The sequence below is a fragment of the Fulmarus glacialis genome, unplaced genomic scaffold (assembly GCF_000690835.1).
Source record: "Fulmarus glacialis isolate BGI_N327 unplaced genomic scaffold, ASM69083v1 scaffold2914, whole genome shotgun sequence".
Lineage (NCBI taxonomy): Eukaryota > Metazoa > Chordata > Aves > Procellariiformes > Procellariidae > Fulmarus > Fulmarus glacialis.
In genome coordinates this window covers 46294-69254 of record NW_009205910.1, presented here as the reverse complement: position 1 = coordinate 69254, position 22961 = coordinate 46294, and the positions used below count along the sequence as shown (strand labels likewise).

Sequence of the window (22961 nt, the reverse complement as noted above, 5' to 3'; positions counted from 1 at the left end):
ATATCAACATTTGTCATAATTAGTTCACAAAGTAGGGCCCTTTAAAAAAAGTCCCAATCCAGTAATGCCTGAAGGATGAATGCGGAAGAAAATCAAATGTAAAACATGGCATCCTCTAAGAGTTTTAGCACCGTGCTGAAAAGTTACTGCAGTAATTCCAGTTTATGGCTACCAAAGGCTCAAAGGTACCCAAATATCTCGCCAGAGACATTACAAGACCTATTGCATTCACCTTGGTATGTATGGCCAGATAATTGACTGTCATGCCTTTCCTGCAGAGCCATTATTCATTGTTTTGGCATGATAGCTCTAATGGCAGAGCAAAAAATCCCTCTGCTATAAGCGTATACTTATCTGACAGGGAAACACTAGGAACAGCAGGTATACTTATTTTCCCAGATCTGTGCACAAGAGTTGCTCAGTGAGTATCACAGGTTCTTTGAACATGAAAAAGATCCTTGGGAAAATGGCAACAAGCAGACCCTACCAGATTATGATGGAATTCGTTTTGTATGAAGGTTTCCAGCCATATGGCTTGGCATTATGTGCCCTTCAATAACCACCTCTGAGCAAATTAGCCCTCTTTTAAATCCCATACCTGCATTTGCCCTTCTTTGCAATGCTGATGTGTTAGCAGAGCACAGAGCTGATGTGCCCTTGACACAAAGAAGCTGTTGCTTCAATGAAATAAAGGCTGCTCTGCCCAGATATGCTGGCTAGGAGTTAAGTCTCGTAGCGAGGGAAACAGTGATTGATGGCAGAAGTGTGTGCTCACACCACAAGCATATGCCTCGATTAAAGAGCTGTGGCTAGGCAGTAAGGGGGAAGGTTGCTCTGTCCTGTTGGCTGCAAGGTGGACGATGAAGTGGAAGAAAGCGGTAGGAGAAAAGGAAGAGTGCTCCTTACCGGTGCGCGGAAAGATGCTTCCCAAATTCAGATGGGAGAGGATGAGGGTGACAGCAAGCTGCGAGAGGGGCAGGAGCACATCAACACCAAGTGCCAGAGATGACATAAAGAAAACTTTCTTAGAGATCCAGAAGGGACTCGGCATGGACTTTGTTGCAACCCAGGAAGCCACTGCAAGCTGCTGGAGTGGGAGCAAGGCTAGATGAAAGGATCTCCTCTGTCAGGACTCAGTGGGCAGAGGGAGAGTTGTTTTCAAAGCTTTTATATTAAATCCATTTCCAGCAGCAGATATGTTTTTTCTCTATTTACAGAATCATGTTATTTGCGCTCAGTTAAAACTAGGTAGGAAGCACTCTGGTATCTTTTGATGTGCTCTCTTAAAAAAAAAATTTCTGAGCAGACACGGGCAAGCTCAGGGTGCCTTCATAGAAACATGTCCAAATTTTATACAAATCAGTCACTTCCTACCAGCATTTCACCAATAGCATCTAAATCATTGCCCTGGGTACACAAAGCACTACATTGTAACAATCCTACTTTTGCTGGGTTTGCATGATTACCTTGGAAAGAAAAAACTAGATAACTGCTACAAATATTCCAAAAGGCTTGGTTTTATTACTCGTTTTCGTTTGTTAGCCTTTCAAAACTCTAGCCATTTGTTCCGGGTTATTTAGTCTGGTAATCGGTGTTCTTCCAAACGTACTTTGGAGTTTCATTTCACTATTAGTGTTCAACTCGCTACGTTGCTGGTTTGCTGGAAAAGATCCTAATTATAAATTTGTCAACATCCCAGTGTGAGGGCACAGGACCCCGGCGGTGTAACAGGGATGTAAAATGGGTAACTTACACACCGACCGTGTTGGTTGCTCAGTCTAAACACACATTCAGGAACACCAGGTTAGAGAATGGAAATACTCTTGGCATGTACAAAACTCTTAAAAGATTGAAAGCCAAATAATCCAAAATAGGAAAAGCGGTTTTGCCCTCTTGGCACGATTACAATCCTCATGGCCTTTAACTTAAAATTCATGACAGCCATGCTTGCAAGTTTTAACTTTGTATTCCAAGTGTTTGCAAAGGAAACAAGACTGGAGAAAGTGTTGTGAGGCCTGAAGGTTTTTCTTTACTTACTAGTTTGAGTAGCTTTCGCTCCCTTTTAACTATGTGACCAGCAAAATGGCAACCATTTTAAAAGCTTATTAAAAATCATTTTAATAGGGTTCACCTCTTTAGCAGTAGGCCAGCGTTCATCTCATGCTCAATCCATCAGCACAGCAAAGTCATTCTAATGATTTTTGCACTACTTTGTGATGTGGGGACCTCATAATTTTATACATTTTAATATAAATCCATAACTTAATTTAAAGTTATTAAAGTTATTACAATCAAAAAGCTTTCTGGAATGTGAAAGTGTTCTTATCATCCTTTCAATTGTGGCATATTAAAGAGGAATTCAGTTCAATGACATTGTTCTCATAATCCATTACAAATAGCGACAGCCTCGGAGACCAATAGCAGAGCTTAGCAGGAACTGGATTTTTCATTAAACTTTGGTGTGTTTAAAAACTCATCAACTCTGGTACTTCCAGAAAGTGAAGAAACTTTGAGCTTTCTCTCTCCTACTGCTGTTTCTAGCAATTTCCTCAAAAAAGTCAGCATTTTAAATTCTTTAAATATAACACTTTACAATTAGCATCATAAATATCACCTGCTAATATTTGACAGAGCTGAAAGCACCGCAAACTTTAGTAAGATAAACCTTACCAGGCTTTAGGGATTTTTGAAACAATAGCCTCCTTTCTTTGAAACAATACCCCCCTTTCAACACCTACACATCAATGTGACAGTCATAAGCTTTACCACAAGGTCACAGAAGGTCATCGGTGGCGGAGGCAGGACTAATTAACTTGCTCATCTAACTTCTAGCATTGCTCCTCTCTCCCTTTAATATAGAAGCTAGTTTCTCCCAGCACCAATCACATAATTATTCTGTTGACTAGTGTTAAGTGCTGCAAGCTTTAAATCAAATCTTGATTTGAATTATTCATAGAGCAAAGCATATGCAGGTATCAACAGCTGTTTTCTATAGGATAGGAATCTGATTACAAAAAAAAAAAAAAAGAGAGACCAATTGAAGCCTATTCCTTGACTCCGAAAAACCACATTATGCCACAATTCGATATTTGCAAAGTAAGATCTTCCCGAGGAAGACTCTAGCCCAAAACAAGCAGACAGGAACATGCTTCGCTTCCAATCTGTGATCACAAAAATAAGGATCAAAGACAACGCGTGCAAAGGGAGCCTGCTGTAATGCAGAAATGGGAGTGCATCTCCTGCCTTTGTCTCAGAAATTGTTGGGCATATGCAAAGGAAAATGTACATTTGCGGATCCTTTCCAAAATTAACCAACTTTCCCTATTTTGGACCTTTACATTGGTGTCTTGAAGAGAAAAAAAAAAAATTACTTCCAGGGTGCTTTTTCAAATACAAAATGCTACAGAAACACCAGCTATCATCACTAACTACAGTCTCTACTACAAAAAAAGCCTGGCTTAAATGGCACTGACAGAAGATGGTGTCCCACAGAGACTTCAGGCTGGCAATGGGCCCTGTCTGGGGTGATACTATATACAGAATGTGAAGAGAAGAGATTGCACATTTTCCCAAGAAAAATAGGATTTAAACTTCTCATTAGATCTGCTTCTTCCATGGCTGCGTTGTTTGTTTTTTTTTTTTTCCTTACTGGCAAAAGTCAGAGGGAATTAACACGCTGTACGGGGAGGTAAGCTGGGGTTGCAGCCTGTGATACCCCAGGCAGAGTGCAGAAGACAGGAACCCTTAGGAAAAGGGCTGCAAGCTGAGCCAGCTCTGCCTCATCCGGGACGCAGACCACATCTCAAACACCACACAGGACGGATTATCTGGGTCAGGTGTGGAGGACGAGGAAAGCCACTAGCCAGAATGTAAGAAGTTTCTTTATGAACTGATTTCCAAGGGATCAGGTTCTCTTATGCCAAATACCCCAACATTACACAGCAAGGGGTACTCACAAGCTGTCCAAACCGAGATGTTTTATCCAAGCAGTGGTCCCAGCAGGTTCCTCCTGCGGTCTGCAAGGATAGCTTGGCCCTCCAGGTCACGATTCGGTTCACCACAGTTAAGCTTCTACCCTGTGCCTGCCACTAAAACCATCTCCCCTTTCCTTGGGGACCACCTGAGGCTAAACTGGCTAATTAGGAGTAATTGCCAGCATCATGCTCTGATAGCTCTCTAAAAGTAGTTTCAGATCCATTTCTGGATTTATTAAATTTGAGCAAGCAGGGAAAGAATTGGCAGATAGCAAGAATATAAAATACAAGGTGGCATCTCTTTGCAGTACAGCAGCTCGAAAGGATGGGGGACCATACACAGACTATGACTAATATCTTCACCTCCAGCCATTCAAGATTAGGATCAACTCTCCGCTCACCAGATATAACTAGCTCAGAAATGTTTTGGTTTTCTTTTCTTTTTTTTTTTTTTTTTTTTAATACAGAAAACATGAGGCTTCAATTCTTTTCCCCAACACCTCGACATACATTGCAAGATATCATAAAGCAGCTCTGAGTAAAATATGTGAGCAGGACAGCATGTGATATTCAATACTTCAAGTGATATTTCAGGCCCTTCAGGAAGTACCTAATCTCACCTCTGGATCCGTACACATTTATCTCCCACATACACCCTTAGGTCATTAAGTGCAGCTGTGACTTCACAGCGACGAGAAAAAGACTTACTGCCTGGGAGACTACCCGGTGCCTGAAGGATCTTATTTCTGTGGAAAATTTGGAGAGAAAGCTTCTAAAATTATGACATGATCACCTGGGCCGGTATCTTTTGCAGGAAGACCAGGATGGCTGGGTTCTCCTGACAAAAACTATTAGGCAAAGTTATGCAAAGCTTCCTTGAGGAGCCAGAGGTAACAAATGCCTCCAAAACATACCTATCCCATAAGTACCAGAGACCTTGCTCTAATCGCACACAACTTGTGTGAGCACGGAGAGATTTTTCACGAGAGTAAAGACAGATTCACCCATGTTTGAAAACGACGAGTCACCACCGCGTTAGTCATAATATTAAAGGGGGGGTTATTTGCTTCAGATTGGCAGGCGTTAATTAGGCTCAGGGCTGGATTAACCGGCTTCACATTACACAAGCCAAGAATAAAGGATTGACTCGTTTTAATCAAACCCTTCCTGTTCACTTTGATTAGGCCTAATCAGAAGCAAGGCTGTTTACAGATAATGCCTAGTAGTCACTGAAGGGGGGGGGGGCGGGGATCAAATAAATAAATAAATTAAGAACTTCCCAATCAGTATCACCTTACCTCGTGTTTGCATGTCTTATACCTCTACGTACAACTCCACCCCACGCACCAACAATTTCCATCCAAAACAAATTCTACATACAGATTCTACATATAATTCTACAGCCATGCACAACGCACATCACCAGCTCTCCCGAGGCACACCTCTGTTAAACTTCCAGCCGTCTTACTGACAGACTTTGCCTGCACGAACGTCCTCTTACCAATGGAGGAAAGCAAGCCTAGCACCGCAGGAACCGGTACTGCTGGGGATGCAGCAGCCAGGCACAGCTTCGGGGGGAGCAGAGCATTTGCTGCAGGGTCCAGCTGCCTGTGCCGTAGGCTGGCGACGTTTCCACAGAAACCCAGATTTACGGATTTCCCTTAGCACAAATAATACGAGTACGGCAAAGTACGCTAGGTTGGTTTTGTTTTTTTTAAATATACTAGCAAATATCATGCCAGTTTGACTGTGGTACACGTACGTAAACTCTTAACTTAGACTGAACTCTAGGAGCTAAACAGGAGGAGATGAGATTGAAAGCTCCTACCAAAAATGTAATGTAGCTCTTTTGTTAGTGAACAGATTTACCTATATAGCTCCCAAATGTTAACATGGCTGTAAATGCTGGAACTACAGAAACAGAATTTTATTCTGATAGCAAAGAATTTTGCCTTTGCTTTTGTTGGAGCTACAAAACTGAACTACGGAGACTTGTGTTCTTACCACTGCAGCGGCACTAACACTGCAGCAGTCTGTATTGGTGGTGGACTTAACCCAAAGCAGAGAGAGAGGCAGCAATAACATACACACCACTCCTTTGGGCATGTTTAGAGGTATCTAAATTACTTTGCAACTAAGCAAAAGTAGTTTTAAGCTCTTTAAGCACCTAAATTCCATTAAAAAACCCCAGAACTTACATTTTTAGCCCCTTGGGAAACTCTCCCTATGTTTTTATGCACAGCTTAATGCAGATTCCTTGAATCAGGGTTAGTTTCCTCCACTGCTATACAGGTGAAAGCAGATTTTACCACTACATCTCCAGAAGTGTTTGAGTGCCACTAAAATTTAATTTTACTCAGGGTGGTACTGAAATTTACTTGAATTCATACACCTTTTTGAATTTTCGTAATGTACAAGCAATCTGAGAGATGCCAGTTATGATTCAAGGTGAAATTGCTCTCCCAGGTTTTCAAAATCCAAACTATTCGTTATAGCTATTTAGAGCGTTTTTCTGTGCAAGTCTAATGGCATGAGCACATTATGTTGAATTACTATTATGCTGCATCAATTGAATTAACTTCTGAAGTCAGTCTACATCCCAAATTACAATCTTATTCTGCCTGAAATTCATTTAAAATCCACAGGACTTAATACTTCTTACAACGCCTGCATGCTAAAAGCTTACATTCGTTGGCTCTAAGTAGCTGCAATGAAAACTGAATTGTAGGCTGGCAGGGGAAAAAAAAAAAAGGCAGCAAGGTCTATGATTTACAGGTGCTCTATCAGTGTGAGTCTTCTTTTGGAAGTGAACGGCCAGATTAAAGATCAAAACAGACCCGACTAGTGAAGAAAACCAATCTTCTCTCCGGAGCACGAGTCAAAACAAGTCCTGCCAAAATCTATTCAAGAAAGAACAACAACAGGATTGAATTTACCACGTATCCCCAGGCCAGCAGCGACGGCGTGTCGTCTACTGGAGCGGCCTTGGCAAACAGCTACCAAAGCACTTGACATGCTTCACCCTCTACTTCCTTTGGTGAAGTCAGGTGCTGGAGGATGACCGATACACTCGCTTTGAAAAGGGATAGCACAGAGTTCAACCCAGCGTCCTTGGTCGAGCGCTCCTTTTATTCATCTGCTCACATCTGAATGTGGAGAGCCGTTATTGGAGACTGATAAAAGTAGGCAACTTCAAAACTTGATTTGTAGGAGGATATTGGGAAATTTATTCTGAACTGACGGCAAAACACATTATGACGTGGAGCTAAACTAGAGTTCAAGCTATATGCTGTCACATATCCCGAACTTACTGAATTACGATAAACATACCTCTTTTCTGATACTCTGAAATCTCTAAAAAGGAAAGAAAAATGGTCTCTGAATTGCACATCTTATCTAATTCTTTGATTGTAATGGAGATAAACAAATGATCCAGTTTCTGAGGTAGGGATCTGAAGTTATACATCTAAAGAAACACCAAAATTATTGTAAAGGTGTATGTATATTATGTAAAGTTACCTCTAGCAAACTCCGCAAGACAGGGTTTCAGACCTGATCTTGAACAAGGCACGGAGTTTGAGCAAATGAGACCAAGGCACTGCTTACACTCACTGTTCCTTTTGTACCCAGTAGCCTGTTGGACCGGAGCTTAAAATAAACTCATCCAAAAAATAACCCCAGGCTTTCATTCCCTCTAAACTACGATCTTTCTCTTCTATTGCTATTATAAGAATAACGTCTTGCATTTGCTGTGGGCCTGGCTGAGAGCCTGTGGTATTTAATCAAAGTAACATTTTATTGGTATAGGATCAACTGCCGACGTACACAAAATCCTAATTTCGACCTATTTGTATCTAGTGACTGTAATCAATAAGTAAAATTAATTTTATTTATTCCCTTTTTGAAGCCAACATGCCTCACACGAGAAGCAGCACCACCCAAAAAAAGATGAAATGCTTCACTGCTGAGAGCTGCTACAACTCCTCTTTGAGGGCTGCTGTTTCAAAGAAGAAAAGCCAGGTGCCTTGGGCAGCCCTGCTGATGCACCGAAGGATGGGAACCTGCCATGTGAAATTGCTCTCAGATGGCTAACTGCAAAGTCTGCAGGCAAGGCAAGACTTCAGCGTTGTTGCTGAAAAGCAGTTATTTTTGTTCTTAAATTTTTTAAACAGTTACTAGAGGTTACGAAAGGCACTTGGTGCAGACTAACTTTACCTAATCTAAAAAGCGATCCGTGACATGGATTTCATTTAATTGATATTCACAACATGGCCCAACCACACACACTCTTCTCTTGTCTTTGTGGATGCATCTATGCTCTTTCCTCCCGTGCTCCCATTACATCCTTATTCCTCTAGTGGGAAATTAAAACCATCTCTCCGAGATGCTGCATTCTGTAGTTCAGACTATGGGTATGAAACAATCTTCTCCAGGATTATCAAACACTGACATTTGCATCGGTCTGCTTTTGCGCTAGCAGTCATATCTGGTGTGCATTCATGTCTGTAACAAAAGAAAAAGCTTCCTTTTGTCTTTCAATGATTATCAAATGTATTCTGAATGCTTTCTGAAGCCCTTCTCATTGAGATGCTTCCAAGAACAGTATTTACAACTGCACTGTCAGAGGCAAACATTCAATCTGCAACAGCCAGGCTGGTGAACAGCTGGCTTTAAAGCCCTTCTTAAAAAGCTTTGGTATTAGGGATGTTGTTGTAAGCTGATACTGGAGTCTAATAATTTCCTTTTAATAATCACTTTGAACAGACACATAATCAGTAGCTTTGAAAGGTCTTTGTGACTGGCGTCAGAGTCAGGATAAATCAAACAGAAATGGTAACTCTGACCCCACTTGACAGGTTTTTTTACAATAGAAACATCAATTTGCCTGTAACTAGCATGAAGCAGGTTGTCTCAGTTAAACAGATTAAGGGATGGGGCTGTGAAACAAAGGCCAGTGGGATGTACTCATGAAGTCCAAAGTGAATATTCAGATGATGAATCATCTAAAATCTCATTAAGGTGTTTCTGCCCTCATGAAGGAAAACCTCAAGAAATGAGGTCTCAGACGGACTCAAACATTCTGTTTGCCCAAATTTGTTGACAAATATTTTGAGATTTTTTTTTTTTGCCTCTCAGATGTTTCTTTTGCTGGTTGTCACCAAGGTGTTAATTCCAAAACTAATAATACATTTAAATAATGAGAATGAATTCAAGTTCAAGGAAAGGTGCTATTTCCATTATTTCATATTTTCCTTAAAAACCAGATTCTTGGAGCCATGCAAAACCAGCAGAATCTCACTTTTAAGGGGGAAAGTTGGAGTGGCTAGCTTTAGAGCCCTAGAAATTATCACCTCCAAAGGAATTCAAGTGAGAATACAAACTAAAAACAAAACAAAGCATTTGGCTTCTAAGTTAAAGAATCTTAAGTTAAAGCAGCTTAATTTTGTCTGTAGGTAACAGGAATATTTCAGTCAGTTCAGTGTCTACAATGCTTTCCCCAGCCAGTTCTACAGGTTCGAGAGCAAAATTGAATTATGCAGTTCATACAAGATTTATTTCTGCTTCTTGCATTAACACCTATCATTGAAAACCTCATCAGATGACACCAGGAAGTGAGGAGGTTAAGGACAATTGTATTATTAATTTTAAATAAATTGAGCGTGTCTATCTTTTAAAGAGGTTCAAAGTACCAAGAAAAAAAGAAGAGCAGAGACAATGCCAGGAAGATATATGTGCTCCTACAAATCCTGAAGTAGGCTTGCTTTACCATGCTGTTACAGGTTGACTTTCTTTCATTCCCTGAGCTCTGCAAGTGGCAGCAGAAGGAAACACACGACTCCTACCGACCGTTGAGCTGTCAGTGCCTCCCCGATCGGGGATTTTGTTTGTTCCCCTTTGCTGTCCACAAACAAACCTGAGGAAATGCAGCAGTGGGAATAAGGAACGGGAAACAGGGAACGGAGACAAGGAGACAGGCTGAGGCTTGGGGCAGCTTTTGTCCTCCTTTAAGCAACAATCTGGTGGGATATTTGTCAGCATAACAATTGTTTCTTTCCTAAGCACGCTGGTGACAGCAAGAGTAGAAAAGAAAGCCTAGTGGGTCCATGGCTGCAAGAAACACGACTCAATCTGCTATGTCAGCTTAGACAGTTACTCCTGCCCAGTTTTTCTGGCTGCACAATGGGAAAATGAGGCTAATAATAATCTTCATTACTACAACAAAGCATGAGTCCATGCTTTGGAGAAGAAGAAAAATAATGAAGGGAATTATACGATACAGAAATGCAGTATCCAAAGAAGCTGGGATTTCAGGAAAACAACTTTTTCCTGTCATCCACAGATCTAGCAACTCACCAAGGAATAAAAAATATTCTGCAGTTAAAACAGGAACAGATACATTCACTGAATCACGTACCTCTTGTGACATGTGTTTCCTTTACAAAGTTTTTGCTTAAAAAATAAAAAAGGAATATCCATCAACTGATTTCATTTAAAAAAAGGATTCTATACTCTTATCTACTGATTTCTAATTGCATGAAAGGATAGATACACACTAACTTCTATTCATTAACTTTAATCAAAAGAATTCTTGGCTGTTTCATTTAAGGCGGATTTAATCAAGCAAGGTTGGCTCTGAAGTGAAATTACAGTCTTTAAACTGCGGAACAATTAATTTAGAGTTTTGCCCTGCAACAGGTCCCTGATGAAATACTAAATTAATAGATTGCAATGGGGCATTTCGGATAAGTAATTTTAAATACAATTTAGGTGTTTTCTCTTAAGATGTATAGGCAAAACCTTTGTGCAAACTTGCATGTTATTTTTCCAAACCTCAATGGAAATGTAAGATATTGGTCAAAAGACTTTATATTATACCAGACATCAAAGCAAAAGTGTTTACATTGCAACTATGTATCACACTAGAGATCAAAGACTTCTCCTCAGGTTCATCTCACACAAAAATCTACACATAACGTGCTTTCCTCCCAACAATGTATTGTAAAGCTTTTGGTTATTAAGCATTTGTACCAGCTAGAATAAATAAAGGAACTTCATGTTTTACATAAACTTTGCATTTATTGTGATTTTAAATCACAATCCTCATAATTTGGGGCTCTCTGGAGTCTTCTACCCCAAGTAATTTCGTCTCCATTATGATGAAATATGCCTACTTCTAATCTCAAGCTGAAATAAGGTAACTCCACATGACAACCTTACAACAAAGCAAACCCTACAGCCAGCCCTCCTGATTCTAGTTGCCTTGAAAGGTACCACAAATCCCCTGCTGTCCTCAGCACCGTGGCAACAATCTGAGAGGCGATGCGTAGGAAAAACCAAACTCTTCCTAAACAGTCCCGCAAAGGATGTTTTGGACAAATCTTTTTATAATTAGGCGCAAGGAAAATTTCCCTGACTAAAGCCAAAATGAGTCAAATAAAGTAACAGTTGAGATATCTGCACTAGAACCAGCTCTCTGATTGCTGTACGCTTAGTTAATTGGACGAGTAGTTTTGCTCCTACAATAACTCCCAGACTATCTGCTTCATTTTCCCAGATCAGACTGAGAGCTCCAATTTAGTTTTGATGTAAAGAAAAAGAGCCTGCAAGGCCATCTCAGTAACCAACTGCTAATTCCAGCAAACACTCTGGTCAGGCTGTTTGACTGATATGACAGCTTAAGTTGTCTTATCCCTCACACAGGTGTACATTGGAGTTTGAATGTTAATTTGTTATGCGCGTACTTAAAAAAGAAAAAAACGTAAGTTAAAAAAAGAAACCGCTGCTGCTCAGAGATGACCTGTGGAAAACACCAGATTAGCCAAAGCTGTACCATCCCACTTCAATCCAAAACATTCAGGAAAAACAATGTGAAGTCACAGCCTATTCAAGACATATAAATACCTAATGTAAAAACTGGAAGAGCAGAGTAATTTCTTTGTCATCCGCCGTCGGGATGACAGCTCTACTAATGATCTTACAATACAGAGTATTTGTTCAGAACACTTATGAGACTGGTATTTGTCAGGCTGTCATCTACTTTTAGTCAACAAAGTCAGCTCAGACGCTGGGTAAGAATATACATTTTTGTTGGCCTGGAAGTTGTGCTTTACCTTTTCTAGAAATGCTGTATTAGCTCATTAGCTCTTGACTAACCATGTGGAAGAATCAAATAAGCTTCTATACCATGCTACAGCTGTAACGACACATCACCTGCGAGGCCCGAAAGAGATTGCAAAGGGTTTTCAGCAAATCAAGGTACAGGATCAGCTATGAAAGCCAACTGAACACAAACCATGTTTCTGCTTGTTACCAAGGTCTCATGCCCTCACCTTTTACCTGATCGAATTTCCACGTGAGAAATGCTCTATGGTCAAAAGGCCAAGAAGGTCCCTTACAGAGCCAATCCATCCATTTACCACCTTCCAGTTAGCCCACTGAAGCGCGCTCAAGGTTCATACCAGATTGAAAGCCACGAGGCAGTAACAGCCAGTATTTTAAACAGAAGTGGTGCCTGTGCCATCTTCCGCTATCGCACTTTCTCTGCCTGCCAAATGCTTTCCCGGTATAACCCAAGACGTGCTTTGAGCCTTCAAACCGTTACGTGACTTTGGAAACCATCACTACTTAGGTGGTTTCTCCCACTCTACACCAAGGAGGCTGCAGCTATGGTAGCTGAAACTTCCAGCTGTTGGCAAAGCCAGAGCAAACAGCTGCAAAATATATAGTGAAAATACCACGATTAGAGATCCAGACATAAGGGGGTTTTGACCAGTTTGTTGCATCAAATTCCTCATGGCAAGGATGGTAACATTTGCTCGGCTGCCACGGGGGATCTTCAGTTTCTCCAACACTGAGTGATTTGTTAGGGTTATTGAGTGGCATGACCAAGTGTACTATGTAGCATATGGCAAAACATATTCCTGTGAACAGTAGTCATATATTATTATTAGGTTTGCAAAATATATAGGTAATAAGTTTTAATGACTTAATCCAGGTAAAATAGACACAATTTAATGTTAAGCTAAAAACTGGGTATATGTAGAGAGCTATACGTACTGTATGACCGTGATCACACAGCAGTTTTAACATTTAGAAACATTACAATAAAATCTGTTAGTAAATCAATGAAAGGTCAGAAAGATTAAGGGATTAAATTCCTTAATGGTACAAAAATATGCAAATTGAGTACTAGACTGTAATGTGGCCATGCCTTTATACCCTCTACAGACAACATGAAACAAAAAACAGATCATAGTTTGTGCTACATGTCAGACAGCCTCACATCAAAAGTCAGTGTTTGTAGATCAAAGAAAAGGTGAAGTACGTAGAAAAAAATTCAAAACATGGAAGAAAAGATTCCAGTTGGAAGCAATCTACTTTTATACTAATTTCTCTAAAGCTCTACTTAATGCTACTTCAGCTCTACAAAGAATGTAATTCTTAATGACTTGCATGATCAGATAATCCCCATGTGGCTACAATATAGTTGCGGGGTATACAGTTTAGTCTTTGTTCATGCCTCTTCTTTCCCAAAACCCCACCTCCTGCCCCTGGGCTGCAATAACACATGCATTAACATAGAAATATAAAGACCTAATGTGTGACAGAAGTCAAAATTATGCCATCCACACAGTACTGCAGAAAAAGCAAAAAAAACCCCAAACCCTCATAAACTCAGTAACCTTGTTCACAATAAAATTAATTTTTAAAACTAATTGAAAGAAAAAAAATACATTCAGAAAGCTGGGTTACAAAATAAAGCTCAAAGATGCCTAAATATTGCTTTCCTTCTGTCATGAGATATTTGGATATAGTAACTATGATAAAATAGTAAATCTTCAGCAAACAAATTGCATTTAAAGTAGCAGCATTTTTTTTTAATCTTGTCTTGCATAGAGACCATCTGTCTACAGTGAACACTTACCTCACCCACAACCTTTCCCCCTTAAATAAATGTACCTCCTATGAATATCTCTAAAGACATGCTTTTTTTCCTAGACTAGGATTAATTTTTTTTTTTTTTAAGGCATGTTTCATTACTTTGCAATCTACTGCTGCCATCTCCTGTGTTGAATGAGGCAGCAAGTAACTTCGTACTTACAAGCAGGCTATTTAACTTTGACCATATGGGAATGGTTTCTGTTGGTCAAGCAGAGAGTACTCCACCTAAATATACCGCAGAAGCCTGTTAAAAAGTTGACATTACCTCTAAGTGACTCCGTCGTTCTGCAATCACTCGTTCATCCTTGTTTCCAAAGAGCTTCTTTGGAGGGAATTCTAAAGTGGCAAGCTGGAAGATATTAAAGGATGAATCAGCATCAGAAGCGACAAGCTCAAATGAGAAAAATCTATTTAAACTACGAAGCAAGTGGGAAGAAGAAAATGCCAAATATTCATGAGCTACAATATATGCTATTAGCAAATACCGTGTTACAAATTTCTACTGACATTATTACTATCTGGTCTGTAGTACCGCTAAGATAACAACACATTTTGTCATAAATGAGCGCAAGAAAGCAAGTTTAGGAATTGGACTGCCACCGTTTGTCCACATAAAGATTACAAAGTTGCAAACTGAGTCTGATGTGATAGCGCCAACTAAGACGTAAGAAAGATCTCTTCAGGAATTCTGTGTATCTTAAAAGATTGCATTCAGTCTCTTAAAAAACCGTGGTCTCCAACCACACTGTCGCGTAATTTGTTTGTCTTCTCTTATGTTGTATCGTAAATGTAAGATCATCGGATCTAGGAACTATCACTGAAGTTATGCTGTGGAAGATGGCATTGCTGGACTCCAGCTGACACCTGAGCCGGATCTGAGGGATCTTTCGTTGTGCCTTGAACTACGACTTCTTCCTTCACCGCAGGGACAGGCTAAGAGCATGCACCTATGCTGTGACTGCAGCTAAGATGATGGGAAGTGGGACTTCTTGAGCTGTAACTCAACTGTAGCTCAATCACATTCAAATGTGTGTCCACACTGGAAACTGATAGCTTTAATTTCTGAAGAGAATCCACATGAGCTGGCAAAATCCCACTTATCACACTGAAAATGAAAACAAGGCAGCAGCACAACTCCTAAAAACAACTATTCAGATCTGTCCTTTCAGGAGCTCTTCCACAGAGGTGTTCAAAGCTATCTTCTCATTTCTTTTTCATCCTGTAGGAACTGTGGCTAGCTACACTGGCAAGGGAGAGAGCGAGGGAACTGTCTTCCTTTCTTGTACACCAACAAATAAAATGCTTGAACAAATTCCAGCCAGCTATATCTGGAAACACACAAAAGACTCAAGAGTGGGTAACAAGTACCGATGAACTTGGTCTGCTAAGCCACTGCTGCTGGGAACGATGCACAAGAAAGCAAGTCCGCTCCACATAGTTTGTGTTTGCACTTGAAGGCACATCAAAACCAATTTCTTCCTTGCTCTCACTGTATGAGATAGAAATATGCAACCTCCCATCGGCATTGCTGGAGTTGTTTTGCAGGCGAAAGCCCTGTGTAAAAATACCTCCTGCATGAATTCCCCTGGCTATTTGATGATACTGAACTAATAAACAAGATGCATCATTTTCTAGTATATCAGCACATACAGGACTGGAGAGAATTTATGGCTGGTTACAAGGAGCAGCAGTATACTGAATTAAATGAGGAGCTTCATTATTAACATTGAATGTAAGCATCTTTAAAATACAGAGGAATTCTGCAATACAAATAATTTATTCCCATTCTCTGGTTCAACTCCAACTTGGATAATCTTAAAGAAATGCCTAGACATCTTCAAATGAGCGATATAAAGTGATCTGGGGCACCAGAGGAGATGGAAGAGATGTCTGCTCTGCATCAGTCTCGCCAACACGCCCCAATTATATTCCTCAAATTTCTCCAACCATACTCTTCTCGGTGTGCCTGCTTCTTCATGTTGGCAGGACAAGCAGTACACAACCAAACAGTATCCTATAATTATGTCCCTGGGACTTATTTTCACTGCATTACTCATTCCTTAACCTATACAGGATTATAAGTGCTAATATTTTCAAGGACTTCAAAATCCCACCCCTGCAGAAATGATATTTTATTAAATAGTACTGCATCATGTCACTGCCAGAAACAAGCAAGGTAAAGCAACTACCACCACAATCCCTTCCTGGCCCCAGGGAGATTGTTTTTAAATACTTTCATTACAGAATTTTAAAATAGTGTCTGTTAAAAAACAATTTGCACAAATAAAAAACCCTACTGCTACAACCTTCTCAGACACACTCTGTAGAGTCAAAGCAAGGTATTACAGCTAAAATCAGGAATGATTTCTTTATCTAAATTAAGTTTGGTTTTAACAGGCATTTGGGGACTTGGGGATTCTACAAAACTTTGGGATGGGCAAGTTGTTTTCCTAATCTGTTAGCTTTCTGGATACATCTTAAAGAGAAAAACAGTTGCATTTTCTAAAGCCAGTAAGTTTTGCTAAACTCATTCAAACCGAAGTAGCTACTCACATAGTTTTAACATTTCTTAACTCCCAAATCTCTACGATGCACAAATCTTTGCAACCAAGCCAATGAAAGTCTATTATTACAGTCATGAATTTAATACGTAAAAGAAAGGCCTCAGCCAGTAAACTTGGCTCTGAAATGTTCAAAGTCACAACGTGTACCTAAATGAAAATCACAATTTCATTGCTGGTCAAGACCTGGCTCTGAATACTTTGGACTTAGAGAACTATCTATAATAAAAGCCTCCACCCAGATCAGAATGCCAAGGTGCCAAACTATGCTTGGCACACGTATATACGTCACTTACGTTTGTAATACACATACGTGTGTACAGAATATACCTATACATACACATATGTAACTTGGAAGGATTTTGCATCCTGCAGAGGATACTTTACAAAGGACTGATCATCTACTGCAGTCAGCATCTCTACGGGGCTGGGTGCAGAAGGCGCACCACCTCGGGCCTGCTGGAACGCTTCTGCGTCCCACCCTTTCCCAAGGGTTCTCTGGCTCCTCTTTTAGCCAAACGATTGGCAGATATCCACCTCACAAATAAAAAATGGAGACCATTTCTGTCACACAACAGATGACCACCCAGCTATATGACAGAAAATCCTCCAGCCGTAGATTTCATTATCACTTCAGCAACTCTTTGAAACCCCGAATTATTCCAAGGCGTTCTACTCCACGACATGCCCTAGAGTCTAATCCCCACCAAAATGAAAAAAGAGACATTCAAAACTCTCCAGCCCTGAGTTTCAGGCTGTCCGAACGGTTAACGCAGACATGACAGCACCAGTTTCCACCCAGTTCGCAGCTTGAAATTATCTTTGCAACATGAGAGCTACAACCATTCATGCGGCAATGGGAATTATGCAGAGTTCCACAAATACGCAGAGTGACGATAAAATGTTCTCATCTCCTCGTAATTTTCGTTTATTGAAAAAAAAAAGCCCAGCAATACAAATATACTGAAGTAACGATAAATGTTACGATAATTGCCTATAAAGATCCTCTGTCCTGATGTATGATTTGATGTACAGACTCTGTAATTGTGTGCGATTCAGAAATGCAATGATTCAAGAGAATTTTGAGGTTTATTTAAAATACCTTACTCATTTAAGCCAAATTGCGGTAGCAAATATTTCAATAAAATCAAATTTTGTTATTAGTGGTGCTACAACGCCTTTAAGAAACTGCACAGTAACTTCAGATGAGATTACCACTGCTACAGGATAATGCACACAGCACAGTATGTGACTGAGCCGCATTTGTTCTGTCACTTAAATATGTAAGAGATCTGCAGGTGTAGATTTTGCATCGAGATGTTTGCCTTGGCTCAAACACTCTAAGAGAATTTCACACTATCCAGATTCAGGAGTATAAATTATTCTTTTAGAATTAAATGGCTGTGTACCCTCTGGCACAAATTAATTCTTCAAGGGTCACACCTTGACTACGAGATGAACGTTTTGCAGCAACAGAAGGCATAACAGACTCTACAGGTAGCAAGGTAAATTATCCTACTTTCCCGAAATTTCTGAAGCACACCCCTCCTCTCCCTGTCCCCCTTGCTGCAGTGGCAGTGAAAGCATTTGGCAGTCAGTCTTCTTCAGTGGGGATGTTTTGTCGTTTTTTAGGGCTGCTGATGAGGTGATATGTTTTCTGTCAGGGGAAATTAAGAGGCATATTCCCCAGCCTGACAGGAAGAGTGAGCTCGAATGATTTCCTGAGAAGCTTCTGCATGAAGTGTGCAAGATTTCTGATTTTTATTTTGCCTGCAGAAGCATTTCCCTACTACACGTAATTACAGCATCGCTGCAACACAAATTCCATTATATACATATGAGTGTGCATACGCATGCATACGCATACCATGGGCAAGGCTGGGACCACTCTTAGACCCAAAATGCAAAGCCAGATAATATTTTAAGGTAGTACGGAGACACCTCAAGACTGCATATCAGCACTTCCAACGTCTTTTAGACATTCAACTTTTTACAGTTAATGATGTTTATCCTATCTGGCAATCGTTGCTAGGCAGTAGCAGTCTTAGGGAGAGGCAAACAGTCATTTGCAATTTACTTCCTAATTTCTTTATAATAAATAAAGGCTGTGTTTTATTTCTGGGTCTTGTATTACTTGGGGGCATGTTATTTGTCTGTGTCTCAGCAAACTTATCTGTAAGAAACGATACTTACCTACCATGATGCAGTATTTGTGAGATTAGTATGATCAAGTTTAGACAGTACTAGGTCCAGTCCTCAAGGGGAAAGTGCTTCATACCTAGCAAGTACTAGTCTAGTAAATTTTAAACAGCTTAACGGATTCCTATACTTCTCTCACATTTCTGCCAGGAGACTGGTTTTAACAAGGTTATCGGCAGGCGTTTAATGCTGGTAAGAGTAGATGCCAGAACAGCAAGTGACTCTTTTTTTTAGTCACCTATTTCATCTCATATACAACTCTTTGACCTTACAATTCACCTACTTCTGGAAACAGCGTATACCTAACAACATCTATATGGAAGCATACTCTTTCAAAGTGAAACCATACATCTTCATAGCCTTCAACTACCGAGCCTCAGGAAGAGATGCAAATTTGGATACTGGCCTTCTGGAAGCCAAGAGAGCGCACATGAAGGCTCCAATACGACGAAGGGCTCTGCCTGGGACGGAGTGCACTCTCATTTCAGGACCTTTAGAAACCAAAGCCGTCAGCATTTGAAGGGTGTCCTTTAATTTCTATTATATTCCATTGGAGACTCTTCACTGACAGTAATTGAAGTTTGCTAGGGACCTGCTGGATTTAATTCAGTTCAGGGGTTTTATGGTACAGTGGAACATAACACGTTAATAAACGTCTTGTACAGAACTTTGCAGATGATATTTCAATATATAGTGGACCAAAGTAAAATACCACATAATACAGTCATGTAGGCTTGTCACTTCTGAAGTGTGAAATTGTTCCAAGTGTTATGCTCCCTCAACATTAAAAAAAGTGCCATTTTCTGACATCAAGCAAAAATCTACAGGATTGAAACATCTCATTATTTCTGGTGGTAGAATCTATGTTTTAGTGCCTACAATATGGTAAAAGATGGTTTTTTCAGAAGAAAAACAGGGCAGACATTGATGGAGGCTGAGTCATCTTTAAATCTTCCATCCCAAATTCTCTTTGTACTTCAATGTTTTGATATATTTAAATGGGGGGGGGGTTTTTTTTGGGGGGGCCCACGGGGAAAGGGGAACAAAGAAAATTAAGGAAATACTAACTATTAAATTAACAAGTCAGTCATCTTTAACTCTTTTACAACTCTGAATTTTCTCATTTTTCAAAGGCCATGTCTGACTTCTGATCCTTTGTACCAGAAATCTCTGTCACAGATGAGACAAATCAAAAAGAAGAATGTGGCACGGTTTTGCAGCCGGTGTGGCTGCACCTGACTTGATTTTGCAGTGAGCAATGAAAGAAAAAACTGTCCTACTTTTAGTTTTTGAAGTTTAAACAAAGGAACTTAAGCCTCAACTTCTCAAGATGCACTAAGACTCCCAGACTCTAAAGAAATCGGACAAAGGCTGTATTCTTAACTAGGAACTTACACTAAATATTTAGGGATTTGACAATAAGGTAAAAAAAAAAGCTTGACTTCTATATTTTTACTAGTATTTTGTCTGAAATAAACAACCTATTCTACACAATTTCATAAGAGAGACTTAGGCAAAGGGAAAAAGTTAACACTTAATGAGCAGATTAAAGGCTACTTTATCAATTCTGCAAAAACAACAAAAAAAAATCAGGCAGAGATCAAAGATAAATCATTTGAACACATACTATCCACTAAAAAAGAAACCAACAAAATAACTTTAAAACCACCTAAGTCACATTTTCAGGTGATATAGCTCAAACTATTTAAAGTTCAAATGATGTTTTTCCAAATACGAGCGAATAAAACTCTAAACTTATTCTCCTTTAAAAAAAAATAACAACATAGTCCTCCATCATGTAAACCCTACAGTGCTTCCCCGCTATATGCTATAGGGTAAGCGATGCCCTCAGAGGACAGGAAGATTAAAGACAGTATTTTCCATTATCAACTAATCGAGGAGAGGGAATATCCAGGGGATCATTTTCTGGATATTTGTCACCTACTTTGTCTCTTCCATTTCTAATATTCTCTCTTTACTTCCTTTTTCATCTCTTCCAACATGTTCTCCCCCACTTTCTAGCATCCCAACTTGTCTGTATTTTATTGCTATGCTTTCCGCCCCCCCCATGACCCACCTAATTCTTTTTCTTACTCCACTGTCCATTTGCCAGATCAAATCTCCTGTTCCCACACCATCCTCCCTAATATCTGCCAGAAGGGGAGAGGGATTTGATGTTCTCAGAAGCAGGATATCAGAGCAACGAGGGATCAGCCAAAGCTCTGAGGAGGACCTATGTCAACCTTCTAACGTAGGGAAGTCCTCGGAGAAGACTGAACAGCTTTTAAACAGCAACAAAAGCCACAATTTATTACAACAAACAAACAAGGATAATTAACCTCCTAAACCAAAGAAAACTCAAGTGACCAGGAAACAGAACTGGAAAAAGATTGCATGCAGCCTTCCTCCTACGCAGAGGGTCCCCGCAGGGGTGTCCCCGCAGAAGGTCCCCGATACCAGCCTAACACAGTCAGTCCTTCACTGGCTTTGAGGGAAGCAGACTCTGCTCCAGCCCCTCCGCTCCCCAGGTCTTTGCAGTGTTTCTGAGACCCGAGGAGCTGCTCTAGGCTCATCCCTGCTGTCTCTCAGCTCCTCCATCAGAGCTGCAGGTTTCCAGATTTCTGTTGTTGTCTCTCCTTGCTGCTACAGGCTGCAGGGTCTGGATCTCGCTCAAACACACACAAAGGAACGAGCATCTCCCTCCTTCCTTGAGGGAGTCTACTCTGAAAAATCCTAAATAAATCAGTCTGCAAATATCTCCCCTCTCAAAAATACAAGAAAGACCATATTGCAGTGTGATATACTGGAGTTTTGGTTTTTTTTTTTTGTTGTGGTTTTTTTTTTTTTTTTTTTTTTTTTTGTTCTGGTCTCTCCTGAATACAATTTATACCACAACTTAGTTTCCCATCCCTTTGCAGCACAGCCTTTTCTCAAAGAGGAAGCTGTTTTGTCCCATGTATGTGAGAATACTCTTCTTCCTGCTTTCCATCCTTTTTGCCCTGTGCCAAAGGTTTACCTACCCACAGAACTGGTTTAACCTTTGCACCTCTGGCTGGCAGGAGCAACTCCTGGTTTGCACGTTGCTTTTTGCCTGGCCCCTAGTGCAGGCAGCCCAGTGAGCCAGGTCTACTTCATCCCCTCCAGAACACACCCCATTGAGGCCAGAGTGTATTGGAAACCCTGCTAGGGTTAACCTTCCAGACAAGCAATTCTGCTTGTACTGTAACTGGCTGTACTCAAACTGGCTACAATTGCCTTTTTCCTACTTACCTCTCTGGAGCATCACTCATATATGAATAGGTACCTCCTCTACATCATTCCCCTGCAATACTGGCACTAAGACATGCCAAGAAGCACAAGCGCTTACAACTCCTCCCATAAATACATGCAGTTCTGTTGCGAGTCCCCTCAAAGTCTGGATACTGTGACTAACCCCCACAGATCACCTTCTCTGGATTCACCAATACATGAACATCTTCCCAGGACGCACAAATTCTCTTCTCTCTGCTGTCTCTAATTCTGGGCAACTCGCTTTGAGCTTTTAAGATCTTCCTGGCATGCCTGCCAGTTACCTTCCTCAGACAGGCATAACCGTTTCTCCAAAGAACATTTCAACTTCATCTGTCACTGAAGAGGGATAAGAACACAAAAAAGAAATTCACCTCCTGCGAACCTCCCTGAAACGTCCCTCTGACGATGCAAAATTACCAAGCAGGACTGGACACCAAAGATTTCTCTTTTGCATTTCACTAACTGTGCCTCACTGTCTTTGAATCGTGCCCACCTGCCTATCAAATAATCATCTGTAATTATCAAAAAGGTTTGAGAGTTCTCATAGCCAAGTTTCTCCTTTAAACAAGCAGGCTGACCTAGACTCAATATGCATTTTTGGAGCTATGGTGAGATGTGGAGGCCACTGTTTATCGCATTATTTAAACTCCATTTAGTCTGCCTCCTGCTATTTGAGAAAAATCAAATTAACTGCAGCCAAAGAAGTTACCTTGCATTACAGGGGTGTTTTTCTTTTCCTTAAAGCAATTTCTAGACTAGCCGGAATAATAACACACTGAAATAGAGCCATAAACGATGGTCAATGTAATATTTGACAAATTACTTCATCATTTTGTTCATTATAAGCAGTACAATAGCATTTAAATACAGAGTAACTACAAAAATGAGCGATAGGATGTATCAAAGTTCATGCAAACCTTTCACGGTTATATAAAATTATGCAGCTTTGGGATTTTAATCTCTTATAAGCCGCTCTTTTAATGCGTACAGCCTT

At 40.3% G+C, this 22961-nt stretch overlaps 1 protein-coding gene across 1 annotated transcript in view; it reads right to left on the bottom strand.

Annotated features, from left to right (window-relative positions):
- Nucleotides 1-22961, bottom strand: part of KIF16B (kinesin family member 16B) — a 68866-nt gene that overhangs the window by 1534 nt on the left and 44371 nt on the right. Inside the window, exon 12 of the mRNA XM_009575551.1 lies at nt 14182-14265. Within this exon, the coding sequence (XP_009573846.1) occupies nt 14182-14265 (84 nt within the window). The remainder of the gene's footprint in view (nt 1-14181; nt 14266-22961) is intronic.